This window comes from Coregonus clupeaformis, unplaced genomic scaffold (genome assembly GCF_020615455.1).
Source record: "Coregonus clupeaformis isolate EN_2021a unplaced genomic scaffold, ASM2061545v1 scaf0353, whole genome shotgun sequence".
Lineage (NCBI taxonomy): Eukaryota > Metazoa > Chordata > Actinopteri > Salmoniformes > Salmonidae > Coregonus > Coregonus clupeaformis.
The window spans coordinates 47,106-70,259 of record NW_025533808.1 but is presented as its reverse complement, the minus strand read 5'-3'; the positions used below and the strand labels follow the sequence as shown (position 1 = coordinate 70,259).

Genomic DNA, 23,154 nt, shown 5'->3' with positions numbered 1-23,154 from the left:
TTGGCTAGAGGCTGAAGCTAAGACTGGGTTGTTTCAGGCCACGTGGTACATCGTGGCTAAATGCTGATGTTAATGCTTAAGGCTAACGGCTAATTGTGTTTTGTGCCACGGTGTACCTTAGGCTAAGCTAAAGGCTAATGCTACAGGCTAATTGTGTTGCGTGCTACATGCTAACGGATATCCTTAGAGATTCCATTGCGATGGATTAAAGTCTCTTAAACTTGTCACTGTCTGTAAGTCAGGTTGTATGTTTTGTGAGCGCTGTTAAATGTTGTTTGACTATAAGGGGGAAATGGGAATTACAGCTGGACTGGTATTATTCTGTTTGGGGAGAGAGAAGAGAGAATCTTTCTTCCACGGTGAAAAGGTATTTTTGAATGGTTGTGCGCATGCGTTTAATTTTGCGACACTACACTATAGAAAGGGGAGTTTATGGCACGAGATTAGGGAACGTTTTGTTTTACGGCACTAAACGACACCACGAGGGGATGCTGCAACTCAAGCATGAGGTTAAAATGATATTTGCGCATGCGTGGGATTCTGCAAAACAACACATGGGTTAAACTGCAGGGGGAGACAGAGGAACACAGACGACGGAACAAATAGGCACAAGGAGAAATTTTAACACGATGATTCTAGTTTACACGGTGGTGGGTTAAGATGAAACTTGTTTGGGGACCTATTGAATTTATAAATTAAATATATGGTAACGGATTATAATAGAGTGAATTAAATAATTAAATGACGGATTAAAATCAAGGTTTTTGGGCGAGCTATTTAGTTTTGAGTTTAGTCTTAGAGTGAATAATGTAGAACGAATGAATATTGAATGGTTGGAAATACTCAGTGATGGCATTAACTACTAAAATGTGATTCTGTGTCTCTGTTTTTTCCTGTCATATGAGTGGAGCGATACGATACGACAGGAGAGAGGAGGGGTTAACGTGTGACTGACGTGCGTCACGTGACAAGGTGTGACGAGGCAGAGTCAGACGAGAGGATCAGATCAGGCTAGTGCACAAAATCATCCTAACAAGATATGTGATGTTATGACAATTTTACATCGGCTTGGCAAATACTATTTCATTAAAAGTTGTATTTTGGTGGCTCTGTGTATCACTGGGGTTTGATTACAGATGTGTTGGGAATCCAGGATGGATTGAGGATTCTTCTGTAAATTTATGATAATTAGGGGTTATAGAGCAAGGGGTTAAAGGCTTTGTTTATGGGTATTTTAGTCTGAAGATGACTAACTTGCATTTACTTGCAGTTGATGGGTTGTGGTAATATAGCCACCACTAATTGATAAATTGGTGACATAGAATATAGGAATAAAAGAATTGTTTTAAATTATTCATAATTTTTGATTGAGGTTTTAATTGGTTTTTTATTTTTAATTAAAATGGTTTTTGAATAAGGTATTTAATTGAATTTTTTAATATTCATATTTTATTTAATTTGATTTTTTTGGGGGGTTCTTAGGGTTATATTAATAATTTAAGGGGGAAGTCATAGCCATAGGCTATACAGTCTAAAAATAACATAGGTCACAATAAAGGAATATAAAGGGCTTGATATAGGGGAAAATTGATTAAAATAGTCATTTTTTAATCAAAGTAGGGTTAGAGTAGTGTTAGGAGAGACTAATGGCAGAAGTTAGTACACCTTTCTCACATATGGATTCAGCAGAAAGACATCATCCAGCAGGGTGATTATGGCATCAGAGATGAAGACGAATACGAGCAGAAACGACGATGAAGATGAATTCAAAACTCCAGAAGGAAGGAAAACCGGGATGTCTGGGAACTTAAGGAGAAGAGGATGATGAAGATGAGTGATTGATGAGAGGTCATGCATGGGTGGATATGACTCTGTGATCAGAAGGAAGTGGCAAGAGAGGAAAGAAGGGTACACGAGATTTGATCTCTGATGGAAGTTGAAGATGAAGAAAGCGATGAAGATTTGGAGATTAAAGGTGCTTTATTTTCAAGAGGAGTTTGTCCTACAAGGACTGGCACAGAAGAAAAGTAAGAAGATGATGGAAGATGATATTTCGAGGACAGAACTTAGAACTAAGGTTGAAGAATACTGATATGTCAACGACGAGAAGGAACAGGACTAAGAAAATGCTGAGAGGATCCCAAGAATTGGAGAAGAAGAAACTCTGAAAACTCAATCATACAACGGGTGGAGAAGCTTGTGTGATGAAGAATCAGGGTGAACCAAATCAACAATCACTGTTACAGCTTCAACTGAACAATATCAAAGGCAATTGTACCAGCCAAGGGGGGACCAGATGTTTCATATCGACCGCCAGTTTCTGGACAGACACAGAATTGGAGAGGGAGAAGAACAAAGAAGAAGGAGGAATATTTCAGCTACACTTTCAGCAACTTTCAGAAGACTGGTATAATTATGGACAGATTGGGTACTTTACCTGTTCATGCAACAAGTTAGGAGGAAGAACAGAGAACATTTTTAAGGAAGATACAGGGGCAATTCAAGATCACCTGTTAGTGTCTAGAGGAGATCCGGAAGGGGGGTGCATTGCTGAGAGCCTCGATTAGAGGAGAAGAGAAAATAGCTAACAGTTGAAACAACCGGCCATTAGAAGTGATAGTGAATAGGGGAAAAACTTATCTGGGTTCAGTCTAAAGAGGTTAAACATATCACTCTGTAAAATAAACTAATTAGGTTAGGATAGGGATTGGAAGTTGTAAAACAGTTTAATTACTCTTAAGGAATCAATTGAGCTCTGCTATAGAAGTCAAATAGGAATTAAAAGAGACAATATACCAATGACATTGTGGGAAGAGATGCATGGTGTAAATTGAAGTGTTCAATCAGAGGCACACTAGACGACTGACTGTCTGGTAGAATATTTTAAGAAGTAGGGTTTTTTGGGAATCATTTGCTTAAAAGATAATATCATAGGAAGGATGATAATGTATTAGATTACCTGTTAGACAATCTGTCTGGGAAAATAAACTTAATAGAGTGACTGTTATTTTGGGTTACATTCTTACACTAAGAGATTTGAGGTTAGGCTAAAAGGTGTTTAGTCGGTTTTGCCAAGTCTGTGTAAAGGAGTCAGGAGCAGGTGGGGAATTCCCAATCACGTATTCTAAAAATTGGTGGGGAAGGAATTTTGTCAATAAATCAGTGGGAAAAGGTTTTAAATGTTATGAGAGAAAAGATTAGATTAAAATAAGTTAGGAGAACTAGGGGTGAAGGAACTCTGAGACAGTAAGCTAAGTTTGAAGTTAGTAGTAAGAGAGAGAACAATGGTGAATGACACTTTAGAATAGGAAGATCAAGGTAATTGTGGGTACCTTTTGTGATAATCAAAAGGTTTAAAGTTTAGAGGTAGAACTGAAAGGGGGAAAAAGTGACACTAGTGGTGATTGATGGAAGTACAAAGAAAGAGTTCAGAGCTTAGGGTAGTAACAATAATGACATCAACACGTGAGTCTATTAAAACAACAGGTAGAAGTAATTTAACTCTTTCAACATTGATAGTTATTAAAGCCATAAATATAGCGCATTTGATTAAGGGTCCAGCATCAATTATAGGGGGAAAATACTGTTATGAGGGTTAGGAGAATAATAATTATAATATGCCATTTAGGATGATGACGTTTCTTTCACAGAGAGAGAGAGGGAGAGATAATTATGGAGAATAAGTGTTGTTATCAGGACCAGGAGTAAAAGGAGGTATAGTTTAGAAGAGGGTTAGGAGTGACTGTTCACTTATTTTGCGTAAGGTTACAGATAAAGATCAGGGAGAATATGTGTACTTATCTGGTGAAAGCATAGAAATTTGTTCCGGTTAAGAAGTATTGGTTAAAGGGCTATGTAATTTGTAAGGTGATGCTTATAATGGAAGATTTGAAGTCTGTAAAACTTTCCACAGTCACAGAGGGAGTTAAGGATAAGTTTATTACAGTAGTCACTCCAACAGGGAATAATCGAATAGGATGTTGGTAGTTTCCCACTAGAGGGAATTAAGGGTTTTAATTCATCAACTAAATCAACAACGTTAATGGTAACTTTGGGAAGGGATTAATGATACGATGGTAATAGCAAATGTAGGAAGGATGACAACAACTTTTCTGAAATTAAAGGAGGCAGCAAGAGAGACTCAGGGGTTTAGGTTACTACGAATAGGGTTAAAAAAGTAGAGCAGATAGTAGTAGAGAGCAATATAGATTAATCTGAAATGGAGAAGAGAGATTCATCATGGAAGCTGCAGGATGGGGTCTTTTGATTTTGATGACAGAGGGGGGGGGCATCTGATCAGTGCTGCTCGTTCCTCTGTTGTGAAAATTAGAGATAGATTAACTCATTCTGTAAGAATCAGTGAGGAATCTTGAGGGTTGATGTCTGTTGGGGATGCCAGCCCAAGACGTGTTGGACGGTTGCGCAGCCTCTAGCGGGTCTGGGTCAGGGTTATGCTTTGTCATAACTGTGGTATCGGCAACAGTCATTGACCGATAAAATAATGTAGTTGTCAGAACAGTAGGGTTTAAGTGTTCTTGGGTAAAGGGATTACCCTATGGGAATTGTTAAATGGGAAAGAAAATCAGGTAACAACGGAACCCTGAAGTATTCAGGTGAATCAGTGAAGATAAAAGTTGTTGTTTTAATAAAACATATGAGGTAAGGGGTATGTTTATGGGAATATCAGAGTGTGAGGAGTATAGGATAACCGTGGATAAGTATGACCTTAAGGGTAGTAATGACAAATAATAGGTTACTTTTTATATATCAGGTAGTAAGAAGAGCAGGACTTTGATGGTTAAAAGATTAGCTTTTGACTGACAATGTGACTATGGGAATTTTAGAGATATTTGGTGGGTTTGTGATGATAGAGTATATTCTTACCCTATGGGGATAGGATGTTGTTACAGGTCAACGTTTAAGCTTCCATATGAGGTTTTTACCATTAAAAGAGGAGTGGTACCAACACAGAAATCTGAAGCTAGGGTTGAAAATGGGGTGAAAAGAGACATGGCTACATGTCATAGTCTTCAAGCCTATCATTGAAGGGTAAGTCTAAGGGAGAAGGGGGGACTTCATTCATGGTATGGTGTAACATTTGGGATGAGTTGATTATTTTTCGAATTTTTTTCAATAGTAGGGTGATGTTGGTATGATTTATGAATCAAGGGGGGGATAGGTTAATGTGATTCATACATCATTTATAGGTCATTTTTATATTCTTAAATTGATGTTGAGGTTTAATTTGAAAATGTTGTTTTGCAAAAGATACTGTTTGGTCCTTTATTTTCTTGTCATTCCAGAAGCATTTGGGAGAACATGTGGAGATTGGAATACTCAAACAAAGACAATATGAAGGGAGAATATGACTGGAGGAGATGAAACAAGGAGGGTGTGGCTGATTCCATCATCAACAAGTTCATTGGAAGAGGACACTACAGGGAGATGAAGTGTAGTGGACTACATTCCAGTGTTGGCAATGAAATATAGACATGTGTAATACATAATTGTGTCATATTCTTAGGTATTGATTTTAGTAGAATGATGTTTGATGTTATTGAATGCAGATGAGGATCTTAGATGCTTTTGTTTATTTCGATGGGGTTTAGGGACAGAAGGTCTAGGAAGGGAGAGAGTCCCTTTCAAGTTCTATGGGTTGACCAGCTTGAGAGTGGATGTTTCTGGATAGGATTTTGTTTGCAGGGGAAACATGTGTATTTAATGGCATCATAGTTTCAAATGTCTTTACATGATTTGTGAGTTTATCTGGAGTACCGCGGTGGTTGCCTGGGGCAGAGGGACCGTGAGAGAATTTTACTGTCTTGATTGATGGATGGATTATGGCTGCCGGACAGTTTTTCGCTCTTACACTCCATAAAGATTTATTCATAATTCATAGTAATGTGTTCACACTTCATCAACAGTTATTCATATTTCATAAGAAATGTATTTACACTCTAGAGGAGAATGTTTTGGTTTAAGGTTAAAGATACTCAATAAGATAAGTTGTTACTAGTCATAATCCTATTCTGTTTGGTTTCGAGACGTTTAGTTCGTCTCGAAAGGGGGGAATATAGTATCTGAAGATTATGCCTTTGTTAAATGTTTTTCATGACGAAATGGAATGTTGGTTATGTTAGTATCACAAGACAATGGTTAGTATAATGTAACATATAATAGACAGGAAGTGTATTGTAAACTGGCCAGAAGAGGGAGCCCATCTTGTTGCATTGGTTATAAATAGGGGTGAACGAAGAAGATAGGACAGAGCAGACATCAGAATTGGACGACACTGCTCTCCGGACCACGCGTGTCTGTAAACTCATGCTGAAGCTTGTGGTCTGAATAAACCTTATGATCAATGTTCAGTATGAGCCGACTCCTTTTGTTGACAGCAATAATTGCCACCATTCATCATATACGACACTGGTCTCCTCAAAGGTGAGTACACCTCAGCAATTTATAACTGTTTCCCAGAAAGGTGAGATCCAGACCTTTCTAGAACTATGTAGGATTACTAATTGTTTTTGGCCATCTTATCAAAAATAATTACTTTTGGGTATGTCTATTTAGGCAGAAATCATACAAGCTAGCAGACCCGGTCTCAGGGAGTTCTAATCTGGAGATCCCTTTGATCTTCACTGAGTTACTGTAGGTAAATCTGCTTTTTTGCACCTTACTTGTGGAATAATCTCCAAAACTCTTAAATTGGAAGAGTTGGTGCCTCTAGGGCAATTCAGACAGCTGAGGGCCTTTTTACTGAAGAATGGGTTTGTTTTATATGACTGTTTTGCTTTTCGTGTATTGATGTGTTTAAACTGTACACTGAGTATAACAAACATTAGGAACACCAGAATACTTTTGGTTATGTCTATTTAGGCGGAAATCTACATTTTATATTATCATTCAAGAGGTTAACCGGTCAATTGCAACTAACATTGTCTCAACACAAGGTGATTTCTTGTTAAACTATTAATATGTGCTAAAATCACCCACACTGCTAATCTCAATAGCAACCACTATTGGCCACCGTATTACTGCTCCCTAAAGCTGTTGTTGGTGTTACATTTTAGTCCTGGATGCTGCCAACATTTTTCAAGACTATTTATGGTGGGTATTATCTTCGGTATAAACTAAACCTACTATTTGAGCAGACTAAGCACAGACTTAACTATTTGACAATCATTGCATACAACGGAATTTAAGTATTTCCTTGTTTACCACAGATCATCTACTGTAGCAATTTACTCTACACATTTTATGAATGGAAAGCTCATGTTGGTGTACTTATGTTCTCATTTCCAATTCATGTAATCCATGAAGAACTACTTGTCTTAATACAATACTGTAATTTCTTATTTAAAAATAAAAATAAAATAATTATATATATCTCCCTTTGGTAACTACATCAAGCCAATCATTGAGTTAATATAATCTGTTTTCATTCAATTATAGTTTAATCAAGATATTTCAAGTGACAAAGTATACTCTAATGTGTCACATTCATATTCTAATCATGTTGACATTTAAGATGAAATGTTTGTATGAATATATAATCCTATATTCTTACCATAAATAGTTGCGATTTCCAATGTTACTGATAGGTCGATAATATAATTGGGGATGGCAATAGAGAACCTAAACGCAGCTGTTGTCACGGTTTCGGCCGAGGCTGCTCCTCCTCCTTGTTCGGGCAGGCTTCGGCGTTCGCCGTCCCCGGAGTATTAGCTGCCACCGCTCTATGTTTCTGTGTTTGATTGCTTTTGTCTGTCTGTCACACCTGTGTCTGTTTGAGTGTTGATTATGTGTCTTATAAGTTCCTTGTTTTGCTCTATGGTAATTGTGTGTTGTTATTTTTCCGTTGCCTCTTGTATATGATACGTGTTTGTTTTTCCGTATCATTTTTCTATGTTTAGTGTTTTACGCGTGTGCGTAATGTTCCCTCGCCTCTTCGTGTTATTCGAGGTCGGGGTTTATACATTTGCTTTTGAGACTATTAAAAGTCTTGTTGGACTAAACCTCTGCTTCCTGCGCTTGACTCCTCCACCACATCCACGACGGTTTTATGACAGAACAACACACCATTATGGAGTCAGCAGGATCAGCGACGGCACCCGAATCCCTGCTGGACCGGATCAATTTCCAGGACGCCATGATCCAGCAACTCGGGACCGTCATGGACGAGGTGTCCAACGCCCTGCGCCGATTGGTGAACTCTGAGGTGGCCAAGGACCCTTACAACTTCGCATCACCAACGGCCAGTCCTCCTCTCTCAGTACCGGAACCCAGTGGCATTCGGCTCTCACTCCCGAGGGCATATGACGGTTCTGCAGCCGGGTGTCAGGGATTCCTCCTGCAGGTAGAACTGTACCTTGCCACTATACACCCGGCGCCCTCGGGATACGAGACGTCTCCGCCCTCATCTCCTGTCTCTCCGGCAAGGCGTTGGAATGGGCCAACGCCGAATGGAGGGGAATAGACGCCGCTACCATCACCTAAGCGGAGTTCTCCCGCCGCTTCAGGGCTGTCTTCGATCATCCCCCTGAGGGGAAAGCGGCGGGAGAGCGTCTATTCCACCTCCGACAGGGGGAAGAGGAGCGCACAGGAGTTCGCACTGGAGTTCCGGACACTAGCGGCGGATGCGGGGTGGAATGAGAGGGCCTCATCGACCAGTACCGATGTAGTCTACGAGAGGGACGTTCGTAGGAGCTGGCTCTGCAGGGACACCAACCTGTCGTTTGACCAGTTGGTGGACATTTCCATCCGTCTGGATACCCTGCTGGCTACCCGCGGACGTCCCGAGTGGGGGTCGTCCAGTCCACCCTCTCTAGCACCCCCGAGCCGATTCCCATGGAGCTAGGGGGTGCTGGCGCTAGAGAGAGGAGGAGAGGGAACCCGAGGGGGCCATCCACTGCACCACCTGCGGTCGTGGAGGACACACTGCGGCCAGGTGCTGGGGAGGGTCTCCTGGGAGAGGTGACAACAGGCCACGCACTGGGGAGTCATTTCAGGTGAGTAGGCGCCCCACTCACCCAGAGCTCTCTGTTGGTCACATGAGTATTCCTGTGAGGTTTCCACAGGTGGCACCTCATTCCCAGCATAAGGCGCTAGTAGATTCAGGCGCAGCTGGGAACTTTATTGATCGAGCATTTTGTGCTAGGTTAGGAATTCCCCTTCGGCCGGTAGAAGTTCCATTCCCTGTCCACGCATTAGACAGCCGGCCGTTGGGGTCGGGTCTGATCAGGGATGTCACAGCACCACTGACTATGACGACGCAGGGGGGTCATGAGGAAATCATTCAGTTCTATCTGATTGACTCTCCTGCGTACCCAGTGGTGTTGGGCCTTCCCTGGTTAAGTACCCATGATCCTACCATAGCGTGGCAACAGAGGGCTCTTATGGAGTGGTCTGCCCAGTGTGTAGGGAGATGTCTAGGTGTTTCCATAGGGGTGACCTCGGTAGAGAGTCCGAACCAAGGGCCCGCACTGCGCATTCCCCCCGAGTATGAGGATTTAGCACTCATGTTTAGCAAATCGAGGCCCCTGCGGTGGACGAGTGGATTCGGCGCTCGGAGGAGACGTGGGTCGCTGCCCATGTCCATCTGCAGCGTGCCATACGTCAACAAAAGGCGAGCGCCGATCGCCACCGCAGCGAGGGGCCGGTGTACACACCGGGAGATCGAGTCTGGCTCTCGACTCGAAACCTGCCCCTCCGCCTGCCCTGCCGGAAGCTGGGTCGGCGGTTTGTGGGGCCCTTCAAAGTCCTGAGAAGATTGAACGAGGTGTGTTACAGGTTACAACTGCCAATTGAGTATAAAAATATTAACCCCTCGTTCCATGTGTCTCTTCTCAGGCCGGTGGTAGCTGGCCCACTCCAAGAAGATGAGATAGGAGAGACCCCTCCGCCCCCTTTGGACATCGAGGGGGCCCCGGCGTACAGGGTCCGGACCATCCTGGACTCGAGGCGCCGGAGGAGTGGTCTCCAGTATTTCGTGGAGTGGGAGGGGTACGGTCCGGAGGAACGGTGCTGGGTGCCCAGGGGGGACATACTTGATCCATCCCTCCTGACTGAGTTTCACCATGGGCATCCCACGCGCCCGGGTCCGCGTCCTCCTGGCCGTCCCCTAGGCCGGGGTCGGCGCGCGGCTGGTGCCGCGCGTCAAGGGGGGGGTACTGTCACGGTTTCGGCCGAGGCTGCTCCTCCTCCTTGTTCGGGCAGGCTTCGGCGTTCGCCGTCCCCGGAGTATTAGCTGCCACCGCTCTATGTTTCTGTGTTTGATTGCTTTTGTCTGTCTGTCACACCTGTGTCTGTTTGAGTGTTGATTATGTGTCTTATAAGTTCCTTGTTTTGCTCTATGGTAATTGTGTGTTGTTATTTTTCCGTTGCCTCTTGTATATGATACGTGTTTGTTTTTCCGTATCATTTTTCTATGTTTAGTGTTTTACGCGTGTGCGTAATGTTCCCTCGCCTCTTCGTGTTATTCGAGGTCGGGGTTTATACATTTGCTTTTGAGACTATTAAAAGTCTTGTTGGACTAAACCTCTGCTTCCTGCGCTTGACTCCTCCACCACATCCACGACGGTTTTATGACAGCTGTCTGCTGTCTAACTCACTTGACATATTCACAACGCGAGATCAACTGTTCTGCTGTTTTATTCTTGTGGGTTTTTGGTTGCAAGCTAATTTGTTTTAACATCCTGCTGCATGTAATCTCCCGTTAGTAGTATTTTAAGAAATCCAGCACTAACCTGCATCTGTGCATTATGTTCTGCCTGTTGGTTGCAACTTGCAATTGACCTAACCAATTTTAGGATCTTACCTAAACTTTGTGTTTTTACCACCATGAGGCAAAAAAACAATTTAAATTACAGGTTGTAATGCAACAAAATAGGAAAAGGGGGATGAATACTTTTGCAAGGCACTGTATATACAAGGTGGTGTCAGAGGAAGGCCCAAAAAATGGTCAAAGACTCGCAGTCATCCAAGTTATAGACTGTTCTTTCTGCTACCGCACGGCAAGCGGTACCGGAACGCCAACAGCTTCTACCCCCAAAGCATAAGACTGCTGAACAATTAATAAAATGGCACCCAGACTATTTACATTGACCCCCCCCCCCCTCCTCTTTGTTTTTAACACTGCTGCTACTCGCTGTTTATTATCTATGCATAGTCACTTTACCCCTACCAACATGTACAAATTACCTCAACTACCCCCGCACATTGACTCGGTACCAGTACCCCCTGTATATAGCATCGTTATTGTTATTTTATTGTGTGACTTTTTATTTAGTAAATATTATCTTAACTCTATTTCCTGAACTGCATTGTTGGTTAAGGACTTGTAAGTAAGCATTTCACGGTAAGGTCTACACCGGTTGTATTCGGCGCATGTAACAAATACATTTGATTTGTACAATCATGTGTGATAAGTGAATTTGAAGGGCGAACTCTGCCTGGGTCAATAGTTCAACAAGGCAACATTAAACATGTTGTTCTATATCGTGGAGCTCCGCCCCATAGGGGAGCTCTGCTCCTATTGGTTTACCCACTGCCCTAAGGCAGCATCAGCCTGAGACAAAATTATGCACACACCTGCAGCCAATAGGAGTACATGTGTCCCTATAAGAGGGGATGCCTCCCCTCAATCAGCCTCCCTTTATCTTTAGCGACTGGACTAGACTGGAGAAGCCAAGAAGACACGAAGAAAAGACTCAGGACGAGATACGCCGTCGATTTTCCAGATCATCGACGTCGTCCCAGAAATGAGCACACCTGGAGATTTTCGACCCCCAAAAGCTCTTTTCAGAGCTCAATGCAGATGCTCCTCCATGGCGGCTGGCGACTCCCACGACTTATGTTTCGTGTGTTTGGGGTCTCAGCATGCCAAAGAGGGCGTCAGCAGTCCCCCTAACTGCGCCTCCTGCGCCCTCCTTTCTATGAAGGAGAGGAAGCAGCGCTGGGCGTTCTTCAGGGAGGATATCCCTCTAGAGGATGTACTGTCGATTTTAGCCTCTGCTTCAGAGGCGTCATCTGACGGCGCAGTCTCTGGAGATGATGGGGACTATGAGGAGGAGGCAGGCATTCCAATGGAACAGTCTGACCCCGTCCCTCATACTTTCAAGCCCCCCTTTCCTTTGGTTAGTGAGAGGGCTTGTAGTTCCTATGGCGATGACGACACGGGCTCTGAGAAATCAGAAGCCCTGTCCTTCGCTGCAGCTTCTCTGAGGTCGGACTTTCCCGGACTCATTGAGAGAGCTGCCAGGCGACTGGAAATAGCGCTGCCCCCTATTCCCTCCGCACCGGAGGTAGATTTAATGGAGGGCGGCCCCTATTCCAGGCCAAGGAAAGCGGCAGAGCCATTGGCTCCAGCCATGCCCTCTTTGGCCAAGTACGTCGAGGGCTCATGGGAGGCTCCTCTAGCGGCGCGTTCGCCAGCTAAGTCGTACCTCCCGTTCACTAGAGTGGAGGGAAGGTTCCAGGGCCCGGCAAGAGGAATCCCCAGGTTAGAGAGAGCCATGGCGGCGTATCTCGTACCGGGTTCGAGTCCTTGGCCCTCTTCCAAAAAGGCCACTCTACCATCTCAAAAGGACCGTCTCACAGCACAGCTGTTAGAGAAGTCCTTCAATTTGGGAGCCCAGGCTGTAGCAGCAGCCAATAACATTGCCCTCTTGGCAGCCGCTCTGTCCCGTTTAACCACGGGTAAGACTGAGCTGGAACCAGAGGAGGTGGAGGAAGCGTCCAGAATTTCTGGCGCCGTCTTGCACCTAACACAGGCTTCGGCCGTCTGCTCGGGGAGGTCCATGGCTACTTTGGTGGTCGCGGAGCGACACCTCTGGTTGTCTCTGACGACCATGAAAGAGGCAGACAGGATGTCACTCTTGAACGCCCCCCTCTCTGACGACGGGCTCTTTGGAGTCGCCGTCAAAGAGGTTTTCAAGGCTGTACGAGGAGAAGAAGCAGCTGGCCAGACACCTGCCACTGGCAGGGAGGTTAGGCCCTGCACCCCAACCCCAAAGGCCGTCCACTTCCGCTGCCCAAGGTAGACAGGGGTCTACGGCGAGGCGGCGTATCCGGCGCCAGTCGGCGGCTACAGGAGGCAGGAGAGCGGGCTCTGCCCCCCCAGCAGCCACGGTGGCCCCAATGACACAGCCGGCGAGAGAAGTTGTGAGAACGCCGACCTGGCACCCGAAAGGAGGCCACAAGAGGAGGCGCACATGACGGGACGCGGGGGAGTGGATGGAGGACACGTCGGGATCGAACGTGGCCACTGTTCCCCCCCACCCTTCGGTTGAAGGGATGGGTGATGATGTTGCTTTATGTGATGTATGTAATAAAGAGTTGGCTCCACCTGACTTTGTCAAAAAAGAGCCCCTTTTCCATAATACGTCCGAGAGCGTTCATATCTCACACTCTCTCTCTTACCACTCCGAGCGCCGTTCAGCCCACCAAGGGTGCGTTGCTGAACAGGCACTTAGGGTAGGTATAAATAACACTTCATGTATACGGAGTGTCTCACATAGCAGGCTGCAGTCTCGGTCAGACTCTGACAAGATGACGCAGCCGCTATTTGGGGATGGCGCACTATCGCAGACTAAGGTCTCTGTTAGTGCGATTCAGACCCATGCTGCGGTCACGGAGGGCCCGATTACCACGGTCACGAAAGTAACCAACGTATCGGCGCCCCCACCTCTCTTAGAACGTGCCAATGCTCACCACACTGAGTGTAACTCAGCCCACCAAAGGTGCAGAGCTGAGCACACACAGGAGGTGAACGGGAAAAAGATACCAAGGCGCCGCCTTGTGTTACCTCATAGAGACCTCATATTACAGACTCCTAGGAGTATTGTAGTGAGGGGCTCTAATAGCGAATTGCAGTCACAGCCAGATTCTGGAATGATGACGCAATCGCTCGCTGGGGATGGTGCTCTGTCGCAGGCTGTGGCCTCGGTCAGTGCAGTTCAGACCCGCGCTGCGTTCACGGAGGGCAGGAATACGACGGTTACGGGTTTAACCAATGTCTCTGCCCCTCCTTCTCTCTCAGAAAGTACTGATGTTTCCTCTCCCTTTCATGGGAGGCCCACCTTGGGCTGTTCCACCACCTGTGTTGGAGAACAGCGGTGGCAAGGGCCATAGAGAAATACAGGTCCTTCCTACTGAATGTACCACAGCTTCGCGCTCGCCCGCTTTCTCTGCATTGCTGGCAGTGGCAGCGAAGCTGTACCCTCTCACGCTGGCTAGAACAGACGTTGCAGATGGGTTATGCCATCCAGTTCCATCGGACCTCACCCCCATTCCGGGAAGTGGTGTAGACGGTGATGAAAACGCCCGAAAAAGTGGCCGCTCTGGTTTCAGAGATTACGGAACTTTTGGCGAAGGAGGCGGTCACAGTAGTTCCCCAGGAGCAAAGGAACAAAGGGCTATATTCGCCCTACATCCTGGTGCCCAAAAAGATGGGGGGAATGAGGCCGATATTGGATTTACGCATTCTCAACGAGAGCGTAACCAAACGGCCCTTTCGAATGCTAACGACAAAACGTCTGCTGGAATGTGTCCAGAAGGGAGACTTTTGTACAAGCATAGACCTGAAGGACGCGTACTTTCATGTGCCGGTACAGCCGCGTCACAGGAAGTTTCTGCGATTCGCCTTTCAAGGGGTGGCGTACGAATACACGAGGATGCTATTCGGGTACGCCCTGGCACCTCGCACGTTGTCCAAGTGTGTGGGGCGGCATTGGAACCGTTGCGTCGTCAGGGAATAAGGCTACTAGCCTACCTAGACGACCTACTGGTTCTCGCCCCGTCAGCAGAGCTGGCGATCACTCACACGACACAGACAGTGATTCATCTCACACGTCTGGGGTTCGCTGTGAATTGGAAAAAGAGCGCGCCCTGGCCCAGTCATCAGATTGTCTACCTGGGGATACAGCTAGACACTGTAATGATGAGGGCTCGAATTTCGGACCCTCGAAGGGTAGCCTTGTTGCTAGCCCTGAGGAAGTGTCGTCCGAATCACACGGTGACGGCGCTGTCGATCATGTCACTCTTGGGTCTCATGTCGTCAGCCAACTCTGTGGTTCCGCTGGGACTCCTGCACATGCGCAGGATGCAGCGATGGTTCGCCCAACTAAGATTAGACCCAGTGCGTCAACGTCATCGGTTGGTGGTGGTTCCCCTCTCGCTCAGTGCAGATCTGAACTATTGGAGAAACCTGCGCGATTTCACGCACGGAGTCCCGATAGGCAAAGTGTCCTCCTACATTCCAGTGTTCACAGATGCCTCTCTGACTGGATGGGGAGGGACATGTCAGACCCAAGCGATAGGAGGTGTTTGGCCTCTTTCAAGTCGCCACATCAACCTCTTGGAGTTGGAAACGGTTCGACTGGTTCTGACCCACTTCGCGTCTACCCTTCTGGGTCGCGATGTGCTGGTCTGGTCAGACAACCGGACCAAAGTAGCCCACATAAATCGCCAGGGAGGAGTCAGGTCTCCTGCTCTCCATCGGGCGGCAGAGGAATTGTGGCTGTGGGCTCACGAGCACCTTCGCTCATTGAGAGCAGCACACATTCCGGGCTACTTGAACGTAGGAGCAGACCTCATGTCGCGAGGGGGTCCTCGAGACGACGAGTGGTGTCTGCATCCGGACATTGTTCTCAAAATTTGGAAACAGTTCGGGAGAGCCGAGGTGGATCTATTCGCGTCACGCGTGAACGCGCAATGTCCCCTATGGTTCTCTCTGAGGGAACAGGACGAAACGCCACTGGGAAGAGACGCATTTGCGCACCACCCGTGGCGGAGAGTTCTTCTATATGCATTCCCTCCGCTGTCCTGCATTCTCCCACTGTTAGCCAGGGTGATATCAGGATGGCTGTCAGTGATATTGATAGCCCCCGATCGCCCAGGGGCTCCTTGGTTTGCGGAGATGAGTCAGATGTTGATTGCGCCACCTTGGCCAATTCCACATCGACGGGATGCATTGTCTCAGGCGGGGGGTTCGATAGGGCAATTGCCCATAATCGGCCAACCACTGAAGGCTTGGCTCCTGAGAGGGACAGGCTGAAGCGCCGTGGGTTATCTGATGCAGTGATCAGGACCATACAGGGTTCACGTGCCAGTTCCACTTCCAGGATGTATGCCAGTAGATGGAAAGTTTTTTCACGATGGTGTGTCACACAAAGTGTAGACCCCATGAGCTGTCAGGTTGAGAGTGTTCTCTCTTTCCTACAGTTTATGTTTGATAAGCAGCGATCGCCCGCCACCATTAAGGTGTTTGCAGTGGCGATTTCAGCTTGTCACGAGGGGTTTGGCAGAGACAATGTCTTCAGCCACCCTCTAGTGAAACGTTTCTTATTGGGAACGCGGCGGCTTAGGCCACTCATAGAACTGGAGTTACACTCCGGTAACTAATCGTTTGGGCCAATTGAAACATTGCATGTGACTAAGAAATGTCAGTTATCTTGTTTGACCACAGATTATCCATTATATTGACCAGGTACTCAAGTGGCTGCTCTAACAATGAAAAGAAATGTCAAAAGAAATGGAATGCAGTTAGCCTGGGTACCAGTTTCTTCAGCTAATCCACTCCCTGTACTCCATGTCATGTGCCAATGAGTCTGGCCTTTCTGCCATCTTCAAATATGAACGTTCTGTCATTGGGTGTGTTCGTAAATTCACTCTGGAGTATCAGAGTGCGCTCAGAGTGCGCTCTGGGCATTCATAAATTCAGAGCATTGTCAGATTGTCAGTTCTTAAATTCAGTGCATTTCGCTCTCAGAGCGCACACTGGACGCTCTGGCTGAGGAGTAGGGTTTGTTCTGAACGGCAGCCAAGCCCCAAGCTAACTGGCTAAACACAAATGAGAGAACACCTCACTCTGACTATTTTACTCACCCTAGAAGAGCTGGTTAGACTGTTATCATGTTATCTAGAGCGTTAGTGACTGTAACTGTGCTGCTAGCAACAATTGAATTACGTTTTTTTCCAGATGTTTACTAATACCTGTGTTGCGTGTTCATAAATTCATCTGTTTTTCTGCACTCTGGCACACTCAAACAGAATGCTCAGAAATCGGAGTAGATAGCCAAAGTGAATTTATGAACGCACTCATTAATGAACTCGAGGAAAACAGAGGATTTGATCCTGATTCGATCACCCTCACAGCTATCCTCCAATCACAGGGATTATGCAAATATTGGAACCGGTTTTTGTTTGTCCGGTCTGTCAAAAGTTGCTAGCTCACGTCTATATTCTCAAAGTAAATACATACTGCATTTCCAACTACTAAACGTCTTAGTTTTGATTTTAAGCCTCAAAATACAACAACTTGCCTAGCTAACAGATAAATCGTTGTTTTTGTCTATGTTATCAATTCTAATTCTATTCTCGAGGCTCCACATGTTGTCATGGAAAACATTGAGATTGCCGAAAGGCCAGTCTCTTTGGCAATAACAAGGAGTGGCAAAGAGTGGAATTTTAGCTAAAGAGACTGGTACTAAGACTAGAAGGCAGTCAGGAGGCAAGATCAGGTGGGAACATTCTAGGCAATAAAGCTACAATATGTAACTTTTCGGGCGACCCAACAAAATGCACATAATGTGAGTTATCGATCTGTCATTCTCATTGAAACTAAGTCTAAGAAGCGGTAGATCTGTTCTATTTGTGCTATTTCTATGCTTCCCGTTCTTATATTTAGTTTTTGCGTCTTTTACTTTCGGTTTAGTACACCAGCTTCAAAAAGCTGAAAATACAATATTTTTGGCTATGGAAAGATATTTCACAGCGGTTTAGATGGTACAATGATTCTCTACACAATGACTGCCTAATTTCAGTTTATGTGACAAAACAAGCAATCTATTTGAATTTTAGCAACCAGGAAATGGCGGAGCGATTCAACATTCTCATTGACTACCATACAAAAACATCACCTGCTGGAAAGACAGATTTTGGACCAAGTTATCCCTCACTTCACCTCTTCACTGGTGTGATTCAGTAAATTACTACAGTAAATTACTATAGCTCCCGCCTTGGGCCAATCAGTGTAATTTTGGAAAAGCCAAATCTGTATGGGAAGACACATCATTTACCCAAGTGTCGTCAAAATCGGCCCAGTGCTTTCTGAGACATCGCGTGTAACTTACGGACGGATGGACGGACAGACCATTCCACAGTCCACTCCCCAATTTCATCGTGGGGACAATAACGAGAGGAATAAAGTAAAGTTTTTGTTTTTCAACATTTAACAACATTTTGTGAATACAATTTATTATAAATGTACCTTTTCGGAAAAACACATTGCCATGTTTTCCATGGGTGTTCTTGGAGCTGTCCTTCATAGCATTGAAGGTACTCTGCCCTGCAATTGTCTGGACTTGCTCTTCAGTCAATGGGAAACCAAAGAACTTGGATATCTGCTGCACCCCTTGACCTAGATTCTGAAGAATAAGTGGAGTTGAAACTTGTACATCCAACATTGTGCATTTCACAACTCTCAAAAAAGACAGGAGGTATGTGATGTACAATATGATGTATGAAAAAAATCATAAAAAAGTGAATGTTAATGACATTTATACAACGGGTGGGTATAATCCTGAATGCTGATTGGTTAAAACCGCATTCAGCCGGTGTCTGTTCCACAAGTTGCCACCGGCTAAATCTATGATGTTAAAATGCCTATTTACTCTGTTCCATCTGACTGCGCAATCCACTTTCTCATCAGCCCAGCCAGGCAACTTATAAACTTGATCTCCACTATAAAAAGCATCTAGACATTAGCTCACATTTCTTTTAGACTAACATTTCGTTTTCTACAGCAGAGATTTGAATAAACCTTGCTGTCTGTCTCTCCGACATTTGCAACATTGTTTCAATATTGAAATTCGATCTCCTGCTGTCCCATCGTAATGAACTTGTCGGGAGTCGGGACGAGACAGGCAGGCAGGCAGGCAGGGTTTCTCAGCCAGTCAAAATCATGAATCAGCTGGCATCATTTTTATGGATATATACAAAAAAATGTCAATTGAAAAAAGGTAAAACAAAACGCAGCTAATTTGCAGTATTTCCAGCTTCAGTTTGAAGTGTTTGTGTTACTGTAGCTGTGTTGTTGGCTAGCTCCACTGAAAAACAGTGTCCTGACGAGTAAGCACATTTTCTATGCCAGGCGAAATCGCGCCTCATTAGCTCATTTTTATGGATGTATCTAAATAAATCTCACTAGAAAACAGTTTAAACATCTCTTGCTGTTATTCTGGCTGCACTTTTTGACGTGACTGTAAGTTAGCAGTAGTTGGCTAGCTAGCAAGCAAGGGATTAGAACGTTGCCAGCCAGTATGGCAATGGAAGATTTAGAATGAACAACTGGGTCGCGTCCATAGATACAGAACAAAAAGACTGAACGACTGGTAACTAGTCTCTAGTAACCCTAGATTTGTGTCGGGACTATATATTCTGGAAGGATGAAACAGCATGAATAAATTACTAAAATAACGTTTTTAATGAAAATATGTAAATCATTATTTGAATATGTTGGTAACCCGTTGTATAAAAGTGATAATGCCCTCGAAGCCGGTGTTTGGAGGATATATTGGCACAGTTTGCCAGTCCTCAACTTCGTCTCGGGCCTAACAACACACATGCCAATATATCCTCCAAACACCGGCTTCTCTGGCATTATCACTTAAATAAAATGTACATTACTGACACATAATTAGGGTTGTAAAACTGCCAGTAATTTACCAAATCGGAAATGTTGGTAATAAAATCCTTAAGAGTCAATTGACGCACCCGTGATTCAATATAATTAACATAATACAAAAATCCCCATAAAAATCTGTCTGTACTTGAATATTTTTATTCACGTATTAATATATATTTATTTATTTTGGTCTGTGTCTAGTAGTTAGACCACGTGGTTCAGGAGAGCCTAATTAATGAAAAAATATACAGTGGGGAGAACAAGTATTTGATACACTGCCGATTTTGCAGGTTTTCCTACTTACAAAGCATGTAGAGGTCTGTAATCTAAAACAGAAATCCAGAAAATCACATTGTATGATTTTTAAGTAATTAATTTGTATTTTATTGCATGACATAAGTATTTGATACATCAGAAAAGCAGAACTTAATATTTGGTACAGAAACCTTTGTTTGCAATTACAGAGATCATACGTTTCCTGTAGGTCTTGACCAGGTTTGCACACACTGCAGCAGGGATTTTGGCCCACTCCTCCATACAGACCTTCTCCAGATCCTTCAGGTTTCGAGGCTGTCTCTGGGCAATACGGACTTTCAGCTCCCTCCAAAGCTTTTCTATTGGGTTCAGGTCTGGAGACTGGCTAGGCCACTCCAGGACCTTGAGATGCTTCTTACGGAGCCACTCCTTAGTTGCCCTGGCTGTGTGTTTCAGGTTGTTGTCATGCTGGAAGACTCAGCCACGACCCATCTTCAATGCTCTTACTGAGGGAAGGAGGTTGTTGGCCAAGATCTCGCGATATATGGCCCCATCCATCCTCCCCTCAATACGGTGCAGTCGTCCTGTCCCCTTTGCAAAAAAGCATCCCCCAAAGAATGATGTTTCCACCTCCATGCTTCACGGTTGGGATGGTGTTCTTGGGGTTGTACTCATACTTCTTCTTCCTCCAAACACGGCGAGTGGAGTTTAGACCAAAAAGCTATATTTCTGTCTCATCAGACCACATGACCTTCTCCCATTCCTCCTCTGGATCATCCAGATGGTCATTGGCAAACTTCAGACGGGCCTGGACATGCGCTGGCTTGAGCAGGGGGACCTTGCGTGCGCTGCAGGATTTTAATCCATGACGGCGTAGTGTGTTACTAATCGTTTTCTTTGAGACTGTGGTCCCAGCTCTCTTCAGGTCATTGACCAGGTCCTGCCGTGTAGTTCTGGGCTGATCCCTCACCTTCCTCATGATCATTGATGCCCCACGAGGTGAGATCTTGCATGGAACCCCAGACCGATGGTGATTGACCGTCTTGAACTTCTTCCATTTTCTAATAATTGCACCAACAGTTGTTGCCTTCTCACCAAGCTGCTTGCCTATTGTCCTGTAGCCCATCCCAGCCTTGTGCAGGTCTACAATTTTATCCCTGATGTCCTTACACAGCTCTCTGGTCTTGGCCATTGTGGAGGGGTTGGAGTCTGTTTGATTGAGTGTGTGGACAGGTGTCTTTTATACAGGTAACGAGTTCAAACAGGTGCAGTTAATACAGGTAATGAGTGGAGAACAGGAGGGCTTCTTAAAGAAAAACTAACAGGTCTGTGAGAGCCGGAATTCTTACTGGTTGGTAGGTGATCAAATACTTACGTCATGCAATAAAATGCAAATGAATTACTTAAAAATCATACAATGTGATTTTCTGGATTTTTGTTTTAGATTCCGTCTATCACAGTTGAAGTGTACCTATGATAAAAATTACAGACCTCTCCATGCTTTGTAAGTAGGAAAACCTGTAAAATCGGCAGTGTATCAAATACTTGTTCTCTCCACTGTATATAATCAACAATGATGTAATTTCCAATTATCTCTGGAACTCTTCCAACTATTGACTTTTCACAACTGCCACCAGTTCGGCCCCAAAACATTTACAACAAAGATATATTGGCATAGTAAAATAAAATACAAATATAAAGGATATTCCATGCTGAAACCCTCATGTTAAACAACAACGGTATTCAGTAAGTTGATTGGTTATATTTAGGATTCTGTTTTACAGCTATGTGTATATATTGTTTTATATTAATTTTTCTTTATTGTATTTTATGTCTTTAACATGTTATGAAAACTAGTAGAAATGCAGGTAGTTTACTGGTACATTTCAAAAGTTAGGTCTAATATTCACTCTTTTTGCAACCCTATACATAATAATATGTGTTTTACCTCCTTCATTTGCTCATAAGTGATCATCATTATGTTAGGATTGCCCATTAGTTTCTCCCAGGCCAGGGCATGGTCGAAGTAAGAACCCCAAGCCACTGTAAAAAAAAGAAACACAAATACCATAAGATGAATACATTCAACAGTCATGTGACTGTACATAATGTTTTGTAGTGTGCTGTATTGTACCATAACTATAGTGTGATTATCCATTTGTTAGTGTGAGACTGTGGAAAGAATATCATTTATCTGACAGGGATCTGACATCAATGAAGACGTCTGTAAATGTGCCAGACGTAGCCAGCTAGCTAGTCCCTGGGGCATTTAAAAAACAAACATTTAAACTCACATAATGACAAGTTAGAGCACACATTTTATTTAGGAAATGTAATTTTCTAGTTGTAGTATTTATTACATTCAGCCTATCCAACACGACACTGCATTTATGTCAAACAATACGAATGTGTTGAGTAGTTCTTTATCCGTTTTTCTCACCTTCACCCTTCATGAAGTCTGTAAAAAATGAATCCCAGGATTTGGCATTAGGCAAAACAGGGTTTGTGTTCATGAAGTGGTAGTATGATACGACTGTATCTTTTGGGTTTCGGAACACAACCAGCATCTGAAAGTCAAAATTACCACAGATAATTGTTATAATATTGGTGCAATTGAGTTCTAAAGTTTGTTGTAAAACAACAACATAATTAAGATGAACATGGACAGAATATTTTCAGGCATTCTCAGTAAAAACCAAAAATATTTAGCAGTGAACAGTTAGTCGCCTACAATAGCAGATGACTAATTTACATTATTAGCTTACTTATCTACCGTAAATGCAGTCACTTGGAATCTGCATCCGAAGATGGAATCCGCAGTAGGCGAAACAGCCACTGTCTGCCCCACCGAGGTGAGGAGCGTCATGCAACGTGCAGTACATATTTGCTGTTCTATCGCGCGTGCAATGATGTAAAAAAATAAACGGTGTTTGCTTTTTGCAGGAACTTCGTTGTTGTAATATCGCAAATGTACATGGCAGTTTCACCATTAAGGATTCCAGCTTTAAATGTGTTTAATTATGAAGTCCAACATTCCTAATACAAAAGTCAATTCAGATTCAGACACAAAATACGTCAACTCCAGGGGAAGTATAATACCCCCGCCTGATTGGCTGGATTTATTCCACATTAAGTCAAAGTATTTATTTTAAACATCTCAGGACCATTTGCCTATTTTTAGGAAAGCTCACTCTACCTGCCGAACTTACTTT

The 23,154-nt window shown here is 44.3% G+C and overlaps 1 protein-coding gene across 1 annotated transcript in view; it reads right to left on the bottom strand.

Moving 5' to 3' along the window:
- Window positions 1-23,154, bottom strand: part of LOC121572322 (sulfotransferase 6B1-like) — a 43,109-nt gene that overhangs the window by 7,331 nt on the left and 12,624 nt on the right. Inside the window, exons 4-6 of the mRNA XM_045215015.1 lie at window positions 22,383-22,509; window positions 21,891-21,985; window positions 18,272-18,428 (exon numbers count right to left, since the gene is read on the bottom strand). Coding sequence (XP_045070950.1) covers window positions 18,272-18,428; window positions 21,891-21,985; window positions 22,383-22,509 — 379 coding nt within the window. The remainder of the gene's footprint in view (window positions 1-18,271; window positions 18,429-21,890; window positions 21,986-22,382; window positions 22,510-23,154) is intronic.